The 19,486-nt window shown below is 37.7% G+C and overlaps 1 protein-coding gene across 1 annotated transcript in view; it reads right to left on the bottom strand.

The window, feature by feature from the left end:
• ME1 (malic enzyme 1) overlaps window positions 1-19,486 on the bottom strand; it is a 167,117-nt gene that overhangs the window by 125,038 nt on the left and 22,593 nt on the right. Inside the window, exon 2 of the mRNA XM_065681358.1 lies at window positions 1,682-1,815. Coding sequence (XP_065537430.1) covers window positions 1,682-1,815 — 134 coding nt within the window. The remainder of the gene's footprint in view (window positions 1-1,681; window positions 1,816-19,486) is intronic.

Genomic DNA, 19,486 nt, shown 5'->3' with positions numbered 1-19,486 from the left:
TGACATTGAGTTTTTAATTAATCATATACAGACATTAACAGGGACAGATTTGGCGGAAAAAATTGCATTTTATTTACATTTATTTGTACACATATCTATATGCACTTATACTTGTGTATTATTTGTGTCTATTGTATGTAGATTAAGTTAGAAATGTTCCTTCCCTCCCCGACTCTCAAGACAGATTTTTCTTTTCTTTCTTTCAACACAATGGAGCAAGTTTTTTGCAAAGTATTCCTACAATACCCAGTTAATTTTATTTGATGACTCCCACTGCCATCAGAACTTCAGTATATGCTGCTTTATTGTAACTCAAATGACACAGCTTTCAAAGTTTTAATACTCCATCATTAAAAACCGATTATTTTGGTTTTTTCCTTTCCTGCAGAAATTTTTCAATTGGGTGAAAAGCCATTTAAATATCCACAATTTTTTTCTAAAAAAAATAAATTGAAAAAAAAGTTAAACAATTAAGATTTGGGAATACTGCTACTCTCCTCTTGAATTTCACATAGCTAAATCTGTAACTTTCGATCTGTGATATTTTAAGAAACAGAAGTGCTTTTCTCTTCTGACCTGTGGTAGGAGCAAAATTTCTTTACCAGTTAAGAAACACACACAACAATGGGGTAAAAGGCTTTTTTTTTTTTTTTTCTCCTGCTTTTCTGTTACAGGTGAATAGAAATTCCAGCAATTCAAACAGAAACAGACAATTGAAACAGCCTTAAAGTATTAAATGTCCTGAAACATACAAAACAATGAGCTGTATCATGAAGGAACTATTTCAAGGCAGACTTAGAGAGGAGATGGGGAGAGAAGGACAGAGCAAGTCAGTGCTTGAAGCAGGGGTCTCCATGAAATTTTATGTTTAGCTACACCCAGGGACTCACACTAATAAATATTCTAGCCTGGGAAGCTACCACTGTGAAAACTGGTAACATCATACCTGAGAGCACTTGAGGATAGCTAACCCAGAAAAGAGATCACAGGCGTAAGCTCTTCACTTACGAGGAAGGCTGTGCTCATCCTGTTCTACCTCCATAAAAAAACAAAGGCTGTAGCAACTTTATATTATAAAAAAGCCTTGCCACCAGCAGACAGCTATCTAAAAGCCACATATCACATATGGATAACAAGACCACTCACAACAGAGAAATCAAGGCACAAGGGAAAAGTGAATAATGTTTTACTCTAGGGCTTATAAAACATATAATGAATATTGAATATTCATAAAGGTTTAAAGCTCTCCCCAGATTTTTCTTAAAAAAAAAAGAAAAATAAGAAAAAAAACCCACCACAGCACCATATTACATAATAATTTTATAAAATTTATAAAATCTGTAAAATATTATGTATTTTTCAATGTGTATGTATCTATATGCATGTAAAGACATTACTGACTTTCAGTTTCACATGAGTTCATTTGATTCTGATGACTTTCATATCATTTGCTTATTGAAAATAAGTTCATGCAAACAGCACTGGAATATTACAGTTTAAAGTAGGAGCTGATTTTTTGAAGAAAGCATTTTAGCACAAGTATAAAGTTAGCTTAATGATTCTAAATCACCAACCACCATTGCTCAGAAAAAACCCACAACATTTCATCTGTAGTACCACTGAAAAATATAAGGGACTTATGGTTTGATAAATAGGATAAAGTTTCATAGCCATACTTTACCTGTCTAGGTCACATGTCAGCCTTTCAAAATTCTGAAGAATACTATAAACCTGGGCATCTTGACCGAGAAAACAAGGTGGCAATAAGCCATGAATATTCAACTGCTGCCTCTCTTCCAAGGTAAAAGCCATGCCCTGAAAAGAAAAATAAAACCCAGATATATATGGCACAATACTTTTGCTAAAATACTGCAGCAAAATATAGCACAGGTAAAGTCAGCATCAGAAAAAATAATTAATATTCAACAGAATTAATTGTGCAATGATTTTGGAAAAAGTTTTTATTGAGTCATAAGGGAACAGGACTATATAGTACAAAACTCCATCCTAGCAAAGAATGAGTTAAGGTATTCTGACACTGCAAAACCGTTACCTGCAAAATTATTAAGTTACAGCTGAGGAGAAGAGCAGTGTATTCTCATTCACTCATTTTTCTGCCTATCTTCTAAACACAAAACATGGATAATTTTCATCTTCAGTGTAAACATTTTGCTTTTAATATTTGGAAATTTTTCAAGATATCTCAAATGTTCATGCAAATTTTTAACACAGCTCTGTGGTACAATGAAGTCATCGCTATCATTTTACAGTCAAAGAGCCTGGTCTAGCACCTAGTGAAGTCAGTCAACAGAAACACAGTGATAGTGAGTTCGATGCAAACTTAATCTGTTTTTCAAATTCACATTCAGTTAAGTAAGAAAAATCTGTACAGAATTACTGAATTTCCTTATTATATCCAGAAAAGACATCTAAAAGTATTTAGTATGTTGCATGAACAGTCAGAGAATGCTTAATACATAAATCTAATTCGTGGACTGGCAGCGACTGCTAAATAGCTACTCTAACGAGGTCTGTCTGTCTAACACATCTTCAGAAATTATGCAAGTTATTGTAAGAAAGGATGCCTTGACAGCAGAAACATTACCATGGGTTTAGCACACTAGTACCAAGTACTATGACTACTGAAGCTTTACTTATGATAGTAACTACACCCAGGCAGGACTGATGGACACGATCAGACATTTGACAGTTTTAGAGGATAAAAAGGAATGTCAGAGGAGTTTCTTCCATAAATGACCTATGAAATCTCCATCTGTTTGTTTCACATTATACCCACTGGTTGGTGGCTTCACAGACATGTTCGGCCCTCTTTTGGCATCACGCCTGCGCTGCTTCCACACCAGAATCAGTACTGGCAGATCATCCTTCATTTGCACTATTCCTGCCTTTTCAAGAGAACAAATTCACAGTCCTTTACCCAATGCATTACTGCCTTTTGCATACCTATTGGGTGATACATGATAAATTCGTAGCAGTCAGTCTGCTTAACTGGACAGGCTTCTCCCTACTTCCACCTCCCTTTCCCCAAAGAACACTCACCTCACAGGTCTTACTTTCATGTAACAAAAATATACTATCAAAATCTTCCTGTCTCTTACTACACTATACTTCTTAAAGTATTTTTAATCTAAACAATTTTCAAATACTTATATTATTGTTGCTTGGAAAAAAGTAGACAAAAAAAAAACAGGAAAAAGAAATTTCATTACGAACGCTTTACCAAACATCAAACATTTCCAGAACATGCTTCTCCCACACATAAAAATGAAGGAAACCAAGTTTAATAAAGGTCAGTAAGTGTTTTCCATGCACACAAGATTCCAACGGTTTCCAGAAAGTATACACAAACCCTGTTTTCTCATGTCTCTATGTCGTGGTTTGTCATGGATTTTCTGTGTCCAGATATGTCATGAGTGTCTTCAGCTGCTATCACATTTGGAAAGACCATGGAAGAAGGGAGAGTCAACATTTCCCACAAGTATATTCAGAGTTGACCCCTCTCATCTTCAGTAGACTTTTTCTGGCTTAAAAAAACAAACACGTAAAAGCTGTGCATGTGTGCTCACACGCACACACACTTCAGCATCAGTTCCAAATGTATGGACCTTAGGGAGCTGCACAGCTTTAGTGGATTTCTTAGTGCTGGCAATAAAGAGCCAATTCACTTATCTGCATCTCTCTTTTCCCTGGTCTCAGTCAAATTTTCTGAAAGAAAAATATTCAAAAGCCTATGTTTGCCTTCACCTTAGGAATAAGATAGGAACTTGAATTACTATGATAGGGTTTCCCCTCTTACTGGAAAATATATTTCAAACACTCACATGAAAAGCTGATACATCTTGCCAAGTGCCCTTTTAAAAAGGTACTTTGTCTCAGGATAGCATATTTTCCACATATTGCTACAGCTTCTACAGTAAGCGTTAATTTCTTTTGGGCATCACTACAAAAATACCGCACCCATCTGCACCTCCTATGCTATACATGGTTTTAAAATTCTTTACTTGCATACCCTTCTTTGGCACAGATATAATGAATTTTTCAAATTTCTCAGAGGGAATGTTAGTTCCTTTTTAGCCCTCAGATATCATACATGCTCAAAAGAAAAGAATTATCATTAAAATAGATTTCCTGATGATTCAATAAAAGAAGGCAATTTTATGCAATAAATGTATGTTATTTCATCTGCTTATAATAGGAAAAGCTCAACTACATAATTTTTGTGGTTTATTTCTAGATTTCTTCACTAGCCCCACAGATTTTCTTTTCTACATCAGAATTCTTATTTTTTTTTCCTGTTTCAAATGTTGTTTCCCAGCCATCCAGCAGAGAGGGCTCTAGGTTCAGCTTGCTTTACCCAATCCTTTCTCTTCCTGAGATCCGGATTTTGTGTGCACCTGGATGGGACAGACTTCAATCACCTAAAGTGCACCCAAACTGTAATAAAAGATGGACATTTTTATTTTGCACTCTGTATTACAAAGAAAATGTCCAAAAACAACAACGTAACAGCGTAAAAGCAGAAGCATAATTTGTTTTGATTTATTCACTGCTTTATGCCATAAAAAGGTAACATATATATCATAGAGATGAAAATCAGACTTATTATTAAGCCTCCCAGGTAAGAGTTTGCAGTTCTTTAAGGGCTGTGTTTCATATGTTTCTTTATACGCTCTGGTTTTGGTAAAACTAAGTTGTTCTTCAGCCACTTCATGATCATCCTTTCTCACAAACCTTTTGTTTGAACTGTTGGGTTGAGTTTTTTTATTGCTCCTTAGATACAAATGCCATCTCCTATCATCAACTGTACGGAAAGCTCTCTGAGGTTTTTTTTTTTTTAATTTCATTTCAAGAAGTTCAACTCATTGCAAATACATTTAATCTAGAATTCATCTCTCCATTTCTAATATCGTTGAGTTTTGTAAGTGTAGCAGTGATTTCTATTACTGCACACTGCTCAGTATTCTGTCATTATTTAACCACTATCAGTTTATCAACTCAGTTCTTAACTGTCCTCTTATATGCCCTCTGCCCAGCCTGTCTCTTCCCCTAAAAGCCCTCAACCACAAGTTTGTTTTAGTGTAGCTCAATATGCATCAATTCTCTTTTCAATTGCAGTACTGAAAAGCCCTAATACAGAATAAACAGCACAACATCATGTTCTATCAGATACCTTTATGCACCGGTTTTCAGCTGAATTCTCAAGCACTGGCTTGAGAAGAGAGAGAGCACATTCAAAATATTTCAGGAGCTATCTCAGCCACTGTTCACAGTCAGCAGAGACAAGTCTTATCTCTCAATACAAATTAGATTGCAATGACAGATCTTGTTCAGACAGGGTAACTGAAAGTTCATGTAATTGCTAAGTTTATGTAAACTTCTCAAGAAAAAGAGAGTGCACTAAAGTAATGTGTGCATCCTATCTATGTGCTACTGAGATTCAGCTTCACCAAAGGGCAGTCAGAACCATCTCCAAACAGTATTCATTGCAGGGATCCTCCTCGCATTTCTTTCCAGACCTAGCCCAGTAGACAAAAATTTCCATTTTTAGAAGCTCCTATTCATTTAGAAAAAAAGCTTATTTCCTCCTGTCCACCTCACTGTAGGTATGGCACAAAGCTATTAGCTTGTCACCATGCAGAAGGAGGCTGGCTTAGAAGATGAAACCATGTCCTCATCCAAGGTTCTGTGTGTGACTCTTCCCCCAGCTTCTGGTAGGAGAAGATTAAGGCCTGTAAGACTTCAGGTCATGCCTGGGACTCACGAGACAGTCAGCAACACCAACATCCAAATTCAAGTACCCACAGATACATAATAGAACTGACTGGATCTGCAAAGGGAGGAAAGAAGAAGTGAAGAGGAAGGTAAAAAGGTATAGCAAAGAAGTATATCTAGAAGTACTGTCTATTCTACAGGAAAGAAATCTCTGCTGATCTAAGATACTATCACAGAAGAATCACAGTACCTAGAATATTCTGGGGACAACAGACAAGTAGGTTCCTGATTGTCTCAGAGACCATTCAAAACCTAAGAAAAAAGAAAACAAAACCAAAAGTCTCCATTAAAAACCTCATTCTGTACATCTAAAACATAGCTGGTGCACTGAACCAATTTCAAAGATACTGTGAAAGAACCACGCAGTCTGAGGGACTCAGAAATGCACATCTCCTGCCATGTCTGGAAGGGGACTGTTGGCTCTATGCCACCTCTCGCAGCCTCCCACCACAGCAGTTGGTAACCCTGAGCAGAGTTAAAGAGGCCAGGGAGCGCTCTGCCAGATAAAGCTAGAGAAGATCCCACAGCTGCCTGAAATACAAGTCTGTTCAAGATCTGAATCAATTCTTTGAACAGACTTACAGAAGCCTGCAATTCCATATTCCCCCAAAAAAAAAAAAAAAGAAAGAAAAAAATGGAAATGCAAACTAATGCTTTTGGCTGACAGATTGAAAACATCCTCCAGTTACTAGACAGGAATATTTCCCTCAAGATGCCCCAAATGAAAAATCAGTGGCATCACTACCAGTTGCCAGTCACACATCATCCCATACTGCTCACACCACTTTATGTACAAGGTTGTCTTCAGGAGAAATTCAGCAGCAGAACTAGACACAGTCCTTGGGAAAACATAATCTTTGGTACGCATAACTGCTTGCAAGCAATTCTTTTGCTGGTCAAGCTTTTGCTTCAGTAATTTTGGCTTCTCATACTACTCTAATATTGTTAAAAAGGAATCCAAGTCAAAATTAATTAAACAATTTTGCTTTATTTTACAGAAAACTTCTTAGGCTAAGGAAACAAAAAAAAAAAAACTTATGTAAAGACCTGCTAGGTATGAGCTACGTGAAAACAATTTCAGGTATCCAAAAAAACATCAGCCTCTTTAAGATCAGAATATTAAAAAACCAAACAAACCCCCCAAACAAAACCAACAACCAGACAACCCTGCAAAATCTTATATGTTCAAAGAAATTTTTATAAACTGCCTATAAAAATACGGCACGTGAATTTTCAAGTAGTTTAAGCTACATTTAAGAGTTTGGGGATCTGCATATCACTGAGGTATTTTCTATAATCTGTATTTTTTAAAAAAATCTCCTTACAAAAAGGCAAAATCAAAGTTCTACAAGCATTTCTTCTCCGTTTTGCATTTTTGTTATCTGAACATGACTTCAGAGAAATCAGATAAATATGCCATGTCCAATGCTCATTTCAAGGCACAATATGCCAGGACATAGTTAGAATAACTAATCATAGCACACTCTGTGTAAGAGACTCATTCTGCTAAAAACAAATGTGGTTCATGGCAAAGCACTTGGGTTGAAGCAGTACATATGGCTAAAGATGCTAGCGCTAGTTTCTCTACCCGTTCTTGTCATGACTGCCAAAAATATTACAAGCACAGGCAACTAATGCAGCTATCTGGATGAACATCTCTCCTGCAACACACCCTATAGGCCAAACTGTTTATGTCTTCTTTAGGACCTAAGGGAAAAAAAAATGCCCTGCAACTTGTCAATTTACATTAACTTAGACCTTCATATTTCTTCTTAGAAATGATGTGTGGTAAAAACTATCTGCAAAAGAAAGGCTTGAATACCAGAATCCAATTTTGATTAAGAAAAAAAAAATTAAAAAATCAGGATTATTAAAATTTTAGAGAACCAAAATAATTATTTTCATGGCATTCATGGAGACAAAGGAGAAAGATGACCACTACCATTACGAGTTGGTAAGAGGAAAGGATACAATGACCACAGTTTGATGATGGGCAGCATTGAGTTAAGAAATGAAAAGTGAATATGAAAACACAAGCTTTCTGTTGCAACCTTCTGGCAACCCACAGAGAAAAAAGCTCAAAAATTTTCAGAAGCAAAGAAGATCAGTAACCATTTGCAATGCAAACATTACCTACGGCATTATTAGACTGCAAATAGAAAACTCAGTGGTGAGACAGAACTTCTATCTTCCAAAAAAAAATGTTATTTTCCCCCAAAACTGTGCTTAGATCTCCATTACAGCATTTAGTGAGGCACACTGGTTAGCTCTGGATTATGCATTTTGGATTAATGTTTAAAAATCAGTATACAAACTGGTGATGAGCAATCCATTACCTTCTTTGGCAGAGGAACTGTCATTTTGTCGGTTTGTTTGTACCTTGGCTTTCAGCCGAGATCTCCAAAATAGCAGAGAATCCTAAGTACCCACACTTAAGTTTGAAAAGCCAACTACACACAGGTAACTACCCTGCCTGGGAGGAGGAAGGAGAAAGCCAAAAAAGGAGAGTTGGTAAAGCGTGAACAGCAAAACTCAGTTTAGATAAAGCGTCTGTGCTCCTTTTGATAAGGCCTCGTGCACAGATACGCAACAGGACTTGCAAGACTGCAAGGCAAGCTAAAGGGAAATGAAAAAAAATATACTATATCTGATGGGCACAGCACTGACCATACAAGAAAATAAGGAACTGTCCCAGTTTGAGCTATAAAATGCCGAAAGTCAGAGGTTTTGGTTTATGCACATTTTTTGAATGCAGCTTTTTATCAACTATTTAAGTTGAAGAACTATATCCTGACATTTGGTAGTTATAATTTCAAAGCTGGGTTTTTTGGAGTCATGATAGATGTGCTGCAGTGTGATGAACGCACTATTTTCTTTTAATTTTCAGGAAAGTCAAGAGACCTGAAGTGTATTCACACCCCAACTGTAAGTCTGCAAGAGTTTCAAAAGCAAACTGAAAAGGTCAATTCAATGGGGAAACTGAAGCAAAAGTCAAAACCAGCTTCCAACAAATAAAGCACAAATAAACACAGTAGCTAATAAACACACCCAGGGACTTGTGACTCAAAACAAATGCAGATGGCCACAAGGAGTTCAAACTTCTCTTGGCAAATTCATCATGGGAACGTGTGGGCAGCTTGGCAGCCTTGCAATGAGCTGATTACAGTAACTGCATACAAGCGTGATTCAGATTAGCACATCAGAAATGTCACATCACAGCATTCTTTTTTTAGTACTCTTCCTTTAACCTACTGTAAACTATTATCTGCAAGTAAGCAAACAACCCTATTTTAAGAAACTTTTTGCATATTATACATATACAAACTAAATATTTTTTGCATTGAATAACTTCCTTCACCTTAAATTTGTGAAGGCCATATTACAAAAACAGCAGACAATAACAAGCTGAACAGTAAAACAAGTCACCAAGGTAATCACACGTAAAAACATATTGCACAGTATGTTTTAATATAGGATGGGACTGAGTCTAGTTAGACACCAAATTTAGGAGTTCATATGCAATCTAGGCACCTTTCCTCCCATGATAATTATAGCATATATAGTATTGATTGAAATAAAAATCCTAAGGATAAATACAGCTCACTCTACAACAGGCACCTTGCAGTCAGGAATCCAAATTGCTCCAGTGACTATATTAACTTTAGACCAAATTCAGATTTGCACACATAAGCACCTACTGCCAACTGGGAAGCTTGAAGGTACTTAAGAAATCAACATAGCACAGGTCATTATGGCAATGAAATCAACTGCATAGAAGAGACTTGCACTGCCACAGATGAAAGCCAGCTACAATATTCCTCTATATCTCAAGGGGAACTAATTGCCTATATGCAGCCTGCTACACTGCCTTGATCATCCTTTTGACTCACAATACACGTGCCATTAAAAATCATCTTATCCTTTCAATATCTTTCAATATTGTTCCACAAATTTTTAATCTGAAAGCAACCAAAAAATTGCTAGAGTGGCACTTGTATGCTTTCAATCAGAGCTGGTTGTCTTAAAAGCAGATTTAATGTGATTTTAAAGCCGTAAAATAATTCATCAACTGCAACACATAAGGGAACAGAAACACCCAGCACCTCACCTCCCAGACTCACAGACCTGTACATCTTATAGCACCTGCAGTTGAAAGTATTAAGATGCTCAGGGAGAGCTGTGTTAGAGTAAGCTCTGCAGAGATGCTCAGCTTCTCACTTTTCATGTGAGAACAGTTCTGTAGTTTAGTAGGCATGAACTGATGTGAATGGCCTCCATAGATCCATGGGTGGAGAAACAGTTTGAGAACATAGGAGATAAAAATGTGCCTGCCCAGAGGCAACACGTAAAGTCTCCCACAACCTGCAGAGCTCCAGACACTTGTCATGTTGCTGACTCCATGAGAACTGATAAACTCACCGCACCCAGAGTCACCAGCTCAGCATGGCACACATTCCCCTCAAGTTGCACAACTCAGACCACATTCCAGAAAGGCGGTGGCTGCTGTGTACAGACAAAGACTGCAGAGAGATACCTGATTAAACAAAGGGCCCTGAGGGACTGTCTGAACATCCGACTCAAAGGTGCATTAATAAAAGCCTCTGCTTTCCAGCAAAGAGGGAGGCTCCCACCTGGGAGTTACAATGAACATGTGGATGTACCAGGAGCTGGCTCAATGGGCAGTTATCTGCTAACACAGTAAACAGCTTGATTCTGTTAGTAGTAACAGCTAAATTAATAACAGACTAATAAACATTGGTTGAGATCTGTCTCCCCTGACTCGATCCTGTAGCAGGGACATCACACCAGCTTACAATGACCTGTCTCAGCTCCTTGGCTGCTCCTAGCAGTCAAGATCGAACAGCAGCATGAAACACAGCTTAAACTATAGAGCCACAGAAGCTGAAAAAACACTCAGTTGTTGGTTGGTTTGTTGGGTTTTGGGGGGTCTGGTGGTTTTTGGGGTTTTTTTTTTTTGTTTGTTTTTTTGGGGTTTTTTTGGTTTGGTTTGGTTTTTTGGTTTTGGGGTTTTTTTTGTTGTTGTTGTTATTTTTTGGGTGGCTTTTTTGTCTGTTTCTTTGTTTTGGTTTGGTTTTGGTTGGTTGGTTTGGGGTTTTTTTGTCCCAGGCTATTTCTGAGCCATTTTTATTAGTTTAAAACTCCCTTGGGATGTATTGACCCTGAAGGAAGCCTCCTTAGGAAAGCTCTGGCTATGGGAACCATTCTGCAAAGTGACAACAGCAGTTTACAAAATTGCTTTCCAACTTGTTGAGTGTGTTCTCATGACAGGTGTGCATTTTCAACACAGCTTACCTATACTATAGGTTAAAAACACCGGTTGTAGGCCACTGTAAAGCTTTAATCCCCTGGATGAGTCATGGCAACCAGATTAATCTTGTTAATTACTGCCTTGTTCAATATTGTCGGTCTTCTACAGATTATCCATGTGCAGTTGTATTTGAAGACATGTAATTTATAGCCACAGGAATTAAATACTTAATGCATGATAGTGTTCTTTTACAAATAAAGATGTCACTAAGTTTTATTAGACCATATCTGAAATTCTACTTAATAAATTAATTCACTTGTACAGTAGATGCTGTGAGTCAATACTGGAATAACTCTAATCAAGGATGCCTATGATGCTATCAGTGGAATAACTAATATGGAATCTCTGTTTATGAAGGGAATTTAGATGACCAAAGTATCACAGCTGATGTGAAATATACTCCTAACTAGGATGACTCCAAATATAACGCCAAATAAAAGCTAACTTTAATAATTTTACAAATAAAGTACAATCTCCAGTATGCAGTCTCCAATATGCAATATTCATATACCTTATTTGAGGGTCTGTCATGATTTCCATGTAGGTAGAAAAGGAATTTCAGTGACTGCCAAAAATTCCTTCTGTCTCAAGTACTTAACCAAATACAGGTTAGTAAGCCCTGAAATCCTGAGGGGATTTGATAAACCTGATATGCTTAACAGATTTTATTGTTGCCTTTCAGAGACTAAACAGATTACCAACTTCTGTATTCTTGGATTCTGACAGCAACAAATTTCAACTAAGACAAGTAAGCAACAAATTTCTCTTTACTAGCATGATAAATAATTAAGACAAATACTTTAAATACTACAACACAGATTTACTCAGAGCAATGCAGAGGCCAATCTCGAACACCATGGTCTGAGCTTCTAGTACTACAATGTTATAAACAAAATCTAAAGAAACAGCCTAAGATAATGCAACACAAAAGGATTTGAGCAGAAATAAATGGTAAAGGACACATTTCTGCAGAACTACTGCAAATAAGATGCAGACTTCAAATTTGTTTAGTGGGCAATTAAAAAAAACATCATACAGATTGGCGTATCTTAGAATTGTATTTTTAAGCATCCTCCTAATTAGGGCAACTCAAAAAGAAGTGAATCTTTCCTGTGACAAACAAGCTACTAAGTGCCTATTGGCTTGCAGCTGCTGACACACAGATGCCTGACATTTATGGTTTTTTTTCCATCCCAGTTTCATCCTGGGTAGGTGGTTTTCCTTGACCCACAGCAGCTCCTACCCTCATGCTCCCCAAGCTGAAAGATGACAGCACTGGAACAGTGTCTTCCACACCTACAACAATACCAGCATTATCAGCTTGGGAAGATTCTCCCTATTGGATCAATGCGTGACCGGGAGACTAGTCAGCCTGATGGGCTACTAAGATTTGACTTGGGAGCAGAGGGCACTGAAACATGCAGCCACACAGGTGCAGAACCTTCCACTTGGCCTTGCTGAATCTCATGAGGTTCACATGGGCCCACTTCTCAAGCTTGTCCAAGCTTGTCCTGTGGTTGGCATCCTGTCCCTCGGGCACATAAACTGCACCACTCAGCTTGGTGTCATCTGCAAACTTGCATATATTAAACAGTACTGGTCCCAGTACAGACCCCTGAGGGATGCCACTTGTCACTGATGTCTGGAAACAACAGGAATAGCTCGTAAGTAATCACAGTATCCTAATCTCTAAATGAACCATCCACACAGAGATGCACTTCCCTTACTGACAATATGTATTTATCAGTATTCGGAAATGTACAGGGCTATCAAGAACACTGCAGTTTCTACAGAAAAAAAAATAAAAAGAAGAAAAAAAAGTGCATATGCAGAGCTGCAGACCTTTCCTTGAAATCGTAATCACCAAAGTTTTGCTTCCCCATTCAATGGCCCCAGACTTTATCCACTAAAAGCAACTTTTTCCTCCCTCCTTCTCAGGCCCCTCCAGCTAAAAACAGATTTGTATTGTAACTGTGAAGACAGAAACCAAAGTTGTTGTAATTAAGACATACAAAAATGAGAGACAAACATATGATGACACGCTGAATAATCTTGGCAAGAATGTAAGTGATTAATTATATAGTATATAGTACGTAGTTGCAGTAGTAAACCACTCTTCTAACACAGTTGACTTGCATTACCCTGACATCCTAAGTCCAATCAACCAGCCAGGCCTTGCAACCTCCAGAACAAATTCTGGTCTACAACTGAATCAGCTATTTTTGGATCAACATTGTGCAGACATTAATTTCTCTTTTATTAAAGGCAGTATCACATAACCTGTGCAAACTATAAATTGCACTGCTTTCTTCATTAAGTAGAAATGTTAGGCAACATAACTGGCTTAACATAGAATTAATAGAAAATATGGTGAAAGATTATATGACTAGGTCATTATAATTTACTATCTGATAAACTGTGCTAGATAGACTTATATTACCTAAATTGTCATTTAATTTCCATGGCCTCAACCCTTATTTTCCAGACTACAGCAGATGGCTATTCAAGAATGTAAAAAAGAAATTTATGTGGATATTAATTGTGAATGTTTTCATCATGTTTAATACAAAAAATCCCACCACTAAAAGCAGCGCCCTAACCTTCACTATAAACCCTGTGCCAAATACTGAATCCTTGAGAGCTTTAAGAAGTTTTGAGGCTATTCTTTTTCCTTTACAAAGTAGAATAGAGTGTAAGTATAAAAGCACATGGCTTTTATAGTCAAGAATTCAAACATTAAGCAAAAAACCCTCTTCGGATAATGGAAACATCCCTAACACCTCTAAAAAGCTGCATCATCAAGGGCATCACAGAATTCTGGCTACACATAAGTCGATAATGAAACATTCCTATTTTGAAGAAAGAAATTCTAATTATACACATACAGCCAACATAAATATAACAAAAAACTCTATTATATTTCTTTTGGCATTTGATAAGCACATTTGCATGCTTCATTGTCAGTGATACCAAAACTTAATGTGTTGTTGATCCTGGCTGGATACCAGGTGCCCACTGAAGGTACACATCACTCCCCTCCTTAGTTGGACAGAGGAAAGAAAAGGTAATGAAAAAATCAAGGGCCAGATTGCCTAAGACAGCAAATTCTTAAAACATAAACTCAACAGGGAGAATAAGATACAGCCAGCCCAGAATCTTAGTGCAGGCCCTGATTTTTCTTACCTGAAACTGTCATTTAGCCAGTTATAGAGAGAAAGCAAAGTCTTCCAGAGTATGCAAAACGTTAATTGATTGAAGGAAGTTCTACTAATGGCAAAACAATTCCATTTAAAACTGCTGAGCCAGACGGATTCATACTTCTCTGCTTTTGCTAGGGTATAACCTATATATCAATTGTATCTGCTTAGAATCTGCACAGAAAAGATCAGGCGAAAATAATTAACAGAAAAAACTGTGATAAAGTGGGGTATATCGCTTCTCTTTTTATTTGACTGCTCTCCAAAAAAGCTAGACTCATCAAAGCAAATGCTGGAAATAAAATCTAAATGGTACTTAAGGAAACCAGCCAACATAAAACCATCTGAATTTGCTATCAGACACACAAGAGTTCTACCTGAAAGAAAATTCCTAAAAGTGAAGAAATGCCAAGAATCCTCTCCCAGTAGACCCGATGTATTTCGAGTTGCTACCGTTTTCAAAGCAAACAGGAGTTACTCGCCCTTTTATCCATCTGTGCCACTCACAGGCAAGAAATTCAAGTCTAAAACAACATGAAAACAAAATAGAAAAAAAAAAAAGAACAAAAATAATGTTAAAAGAACAATTTCCTGTGTTGACATTGAAAACTATAACCTGGAATTGAATACTGAACACAAGCATACCTGATTCAATCTGAAGGAAATGTAAAAAGTGGGAAGGGAGGGGTGACATTTACTAGTATCTAATTAAGCTTTTTCTAGCTACATAACTACACCACTTATCACTGGTCTCCACTTGGACATCAAGCTGTTGATCACAACTCTCCGAGTGTGGCCATCCAGCCAATTCCTTGTCCACCAAGGGGCACATTCATGAAATCCATCTCTCCAGTTTAGGGACCATCATGCAGAACAGCATGTCTTGTCTTTTTGATATGTCTTGTTTGATATGAAAAGTGCAGCCCCTTCTCTGCTGTTCTTATTAAACAAAGTTTAATATTCACAAGGTACCCAGCAGTTAGAAGACCACCTGATAAAGAAAAGGCGGGCATAATACAGAAGTGTGCTGTACTTGTCGTTCACTTAGTACATTCAATGTAGCTGAAGCCATTAATGGAGATTTTTACTAGTTTTACTATTTCTACATATATTTGAGAATATATCTTATTTCTAGTCTGGCAATAGATAATCTTCAAATTTATCTATCACACACTATTATGGGAACTCCCATGTGCATATGTTAAACATCTGCACTGTATTCAAGGGCAAGAAACGGGGAGGTAAGAAAAGAAACAGCAATAAAAACCAAACCAAAACAAAAAAACAACTAATAGACATGTTTTGACATCAAGGCCAAATTTTGCAAGGTCAATTTTTTTTTCCTCGAAAAGATTAAAGGATCACAATAAAAAAGGCTCAAAAAATTAAACAACAAAATACATAATTATTTTCTCAACTCGAACATCAGAACAAATTGAACCAAAAGTGTTTCTAAGAGCACAAAAGCCCACTCTTCAGCTTCTGTCACCTAAACTACCTTTTGGGGGTGCTAGAAAGCGACCACATTCACAGTGGCTGTCTGTACCTTGACTACCTACGTTGTAGTAATACTGCCAAACACTATTCAGACCATTTTAAGTGAAGGTATGGGAGCTTTCAGATGTTCACAATCACTTCTGATGACCGGGTACCCACAGTGTGATAGCAATCTAAAAAACTTTCATTATTTCACCACTGGTCCTGACTGTTTTGCAAGTAGACCACTGCTTGCTGTGTGAGGTAGGAGTGGCAATCTTCCAAATCAGCATGGTTGGTTTCAAGAGGGACCAATCTGGCTCCTTTTCTCCAAGAGTTGGTCTCAAAGTAGTTTCTGGTGTTATACAGTAGCATCAGTTTTAAGTCTCTCAGCAGAGCAAAGCAATCTTTGAAAGGAACAGATTTTTTTCACCAGTATTGGCACTCAAAATAAGACCATATGTCTAAGCTATAATATGCAAAATTTTCCAACAGCTTATTTTTCTAGTAGCAAATGTGATTTACATAGATTGAACTTTAGGATCTGTTTATAAGATTCATGAGAAAAACCGGTTCCCTTATACTAAAAAAACCACTGCCTAGAGGAAGTAAGCTTTAATACTGCAAAGTAACTAGCCTTCCTGGGGACACAGACCCAACTTAGGTATGTCTATCTGCCCCTCACCATGGCCAAAAGAAGTAGCTGACTTTGATAGAAAAAACAGGAAAGGCACAGTAAGAAGTTGCTGGGAGCTCCTGAAAGAGCACAACAGAAAGCAGAGAAAGAGTGCAGAACTGAAATTATGTGACTGAAAGCAATAGAAATGGAAAAATTAAGCAGAAAGCCCAAGCATGAGGGGAATGAAAAGCCAGTTAAGCAAGCGAAACAGTAAGAAGACTTATTCTTTATGGATAACTACAAAAGAGCTCAAAGTTAGGACTCATGGACAATACAGAGCAAGTCCAACCTGTGCATGGAAACACTAAGATCAGGGAACATGCATGAATGCAAATGTGAAGGCTGAAGAAACTGAGCTCAGACGAACACAAAAATGAAAAAGTAGGTGCTGCAAGTAATGTGCCAGAAGAGCTTTGGGCTACTGCAGTCTGCTTCACACACAGCACGTACACAGAGCACCTTACTTTGCTGTTTGCTCCTAATTATGCCTGGATGGAAAGCTTAAATCACACTGCAAAGGTGATTCCTTTCCCAGGCAAGGGTGGGCAGCCTCCACAGCACAGGGGATGGGCACTGCATTGGAAAGTGAGGGAGTGCTCTCCAGCAGCACTGAAAAACTAACTTGGTGAATGAGCACATAGAGTGATTATGGACATTTACTAGCACTGAAATTAATGTCCTTGGCCAAGTTACCTGTTCCCACCTAGCAATCACAGTCTAAGCCCACAGTTCACGAGCACAGTCATCTCCAAGCTTCTGTCACATACCTTGACAGTACAAGTATTCACATACAACTTTCATTTTACACCCATGTGCACCCTTCCAGGATGACTCTCTGCCACAAGAAACTGAAGCAACAATTTAGCGAGCTCCCCTTCCATTGGGCAGCACAAAGCACATCTAGTGACTCCAGGCACATGAGCAACATACCTGATTTATCAATATGGGAAAAGCAACTACTTCCTGAAAAGGCACCAGAGAAACAGTTCTCACGTGTCGCACTATCCCACTGGAAGTTCACAAGGATGAAGCTTGAATCCTATTTGGCTTTCAGAGGGAATTACAAATCACACACTTAGAGGGGATAACAAAGGTCCCTCAAACAAAGCAGGTCCCCAAAACACATAATCTACTGGGAAAGCATCTCCCAGCTTGGCAAGCTTTTAAAGCTGGAATCTTTAAATTACTGTGCTGAACCAGAACTATTTACTAGTTCTTTGCAAATGGATGTTTTTGTTTAAGGGCTTAAACAAGTCTATTATTAGTACTACAGAAAACAATAAAAAAACCCTACTAGATACTGTAATTTATCCCACATGTGGGAGAATGAGCTGGGCAGCATTTAGAGATTTCTAACCTTTAATACCATAAATTAGGGACACAAGTTGTGAGAGGCACATACACAACTCAAATAAACATGGATAATTTAAAAAATATGGATTTGTGTGTACAGAATCCATGACATTTCTTCTATTACACATAGACATATTCTTGACCAACTAGGTAACTTTCTCCATAGACTACACAATTTGCCAAAGAAGAAACATCTTCTAGTGCAAACAACAAAAGGAAAACTCAATTTTAAAGTACAAGTAATTAAGTCACAATTTTTTTGTTTGAGTTGCTACCTCTGATGCTACGGTGTCTAATGTCTACCATTTCTGAAGTGTCGGTGACAGCCAAGTTTAAGGTCTGCTACCTTAGCTGGCCTCACATAGCTGTGTCCTCCTTCCCATTTTCTTTCCTAGTGGATCTTGTATTCACAACTGTGTCAAGTTTCAATGATTTTTCATTCTTTGCTGACAGTTACACTGTTAAGGAAATCTGCCTATTCAAAACCGAAACCCACCTCCTAAGCAGAATTCTAAATTACAGGAAATTCAGAGTCTTTTAGAAATAAACCATTTTTGTTTCTTTCTTTCTTTCAGATGAACATGAATTGCATGAAAATACACAGCACTGGCAGAAGTCCACCAACAAAGTCCCAAAGATTTAGGCATACTTTCTAACCCATTTTCTCTAATTAACAACCTCATGTTATCCATAGTTGAATGCAAGTGCCTAATGGCTGAAAGATAGTCACCTCTTTTAATTCGCACTTTCCTAAACGCAGTTAATATTGCTTCTAAGTTAGATCATAGAAATATTTATAGCATCAATGTGACTTTTTTGTTTCAGCATAGGACAGATAATTAGATACAGGCAAATATTTATTTCTACTGTGTTTATTCATCTTACACTATTTGAAAATTTAGAAACAAAATCTGAAGTCCCACCTTGAAAAGAAAGACATTGCTGGAGGGATTTTTTAGGTCAGTTATCACTCTTGGACAGTTTTTATTAAAAGAGAAAAAAAAAAAAGCCAGTGGACGTTGTAGCAAAACTAAAGTAAACTAAGAGGATCATAAATATTCTGATGTTAAACAGCTGTATTTTTCAAAGTTCACTAAGACTGCCTACAGTATCTGTTAATTTATTAATATATTTCTAAGGTACAGCAAAGAGATGAACTGTAGAAGGGATCATTTTCTTGTGTATACAAAAAAGTAATTCAGAATTAGAAAGAATACATATACCTCAGAAGGTAGTACAGCACAGGGAGAGAGACAGAAAACCTCTCCCGCATTGCTCCTGCTTGAGCTATACAGATACCAAGACCTGGAGGGCCTCTATGCTTGTATTTGTCCAACATAGGAACAGTCCACATTAAGGCAACGACAGTTGTGTCAGGCTGGATCGTGTGAAGGTAAGTCACAAACTCTAGCCAAGTAGTTACGTAAGCAACAGCCCTGAGGTACGTGCCAAAATGCTTTTGGAATATCAGTCCATGTTACTGAAGACAGTAGCAAAGCTACAGTGACAAGTTACTTCCTCCCGCCGGCATACATCCCATCTCCATGAGAGGGCTCTACCAACACAGCTGCATCAGCACACTCTGGTACCCCTACACAAAATCACTGCCCATCCCTCACCGAGAGAGCCTTCAAGAGCAACTCTTCACTTCATTGCCAT

The sequence above is a fragment of the Lathamus discolor genome, chromosome 5 (assembly GCF_037157495.1).
Source record: "Lathamus discolor isolate bLatDis1 chromosome 5, bLatDis1.hap1, whole genome shotgun sequence".
Classification (NCBI taxonomy): domain Eukaryota; kingdom Metazoa; phylum Chordata; class Aves; order Psittaciformes; family Psittacidae; genus Lathamus; species Lathamus discolor.
Note: the sequence above shows the minus strand (reverse complement) of the source record. Positions and strands in the feature narration are given on the sequence as shown.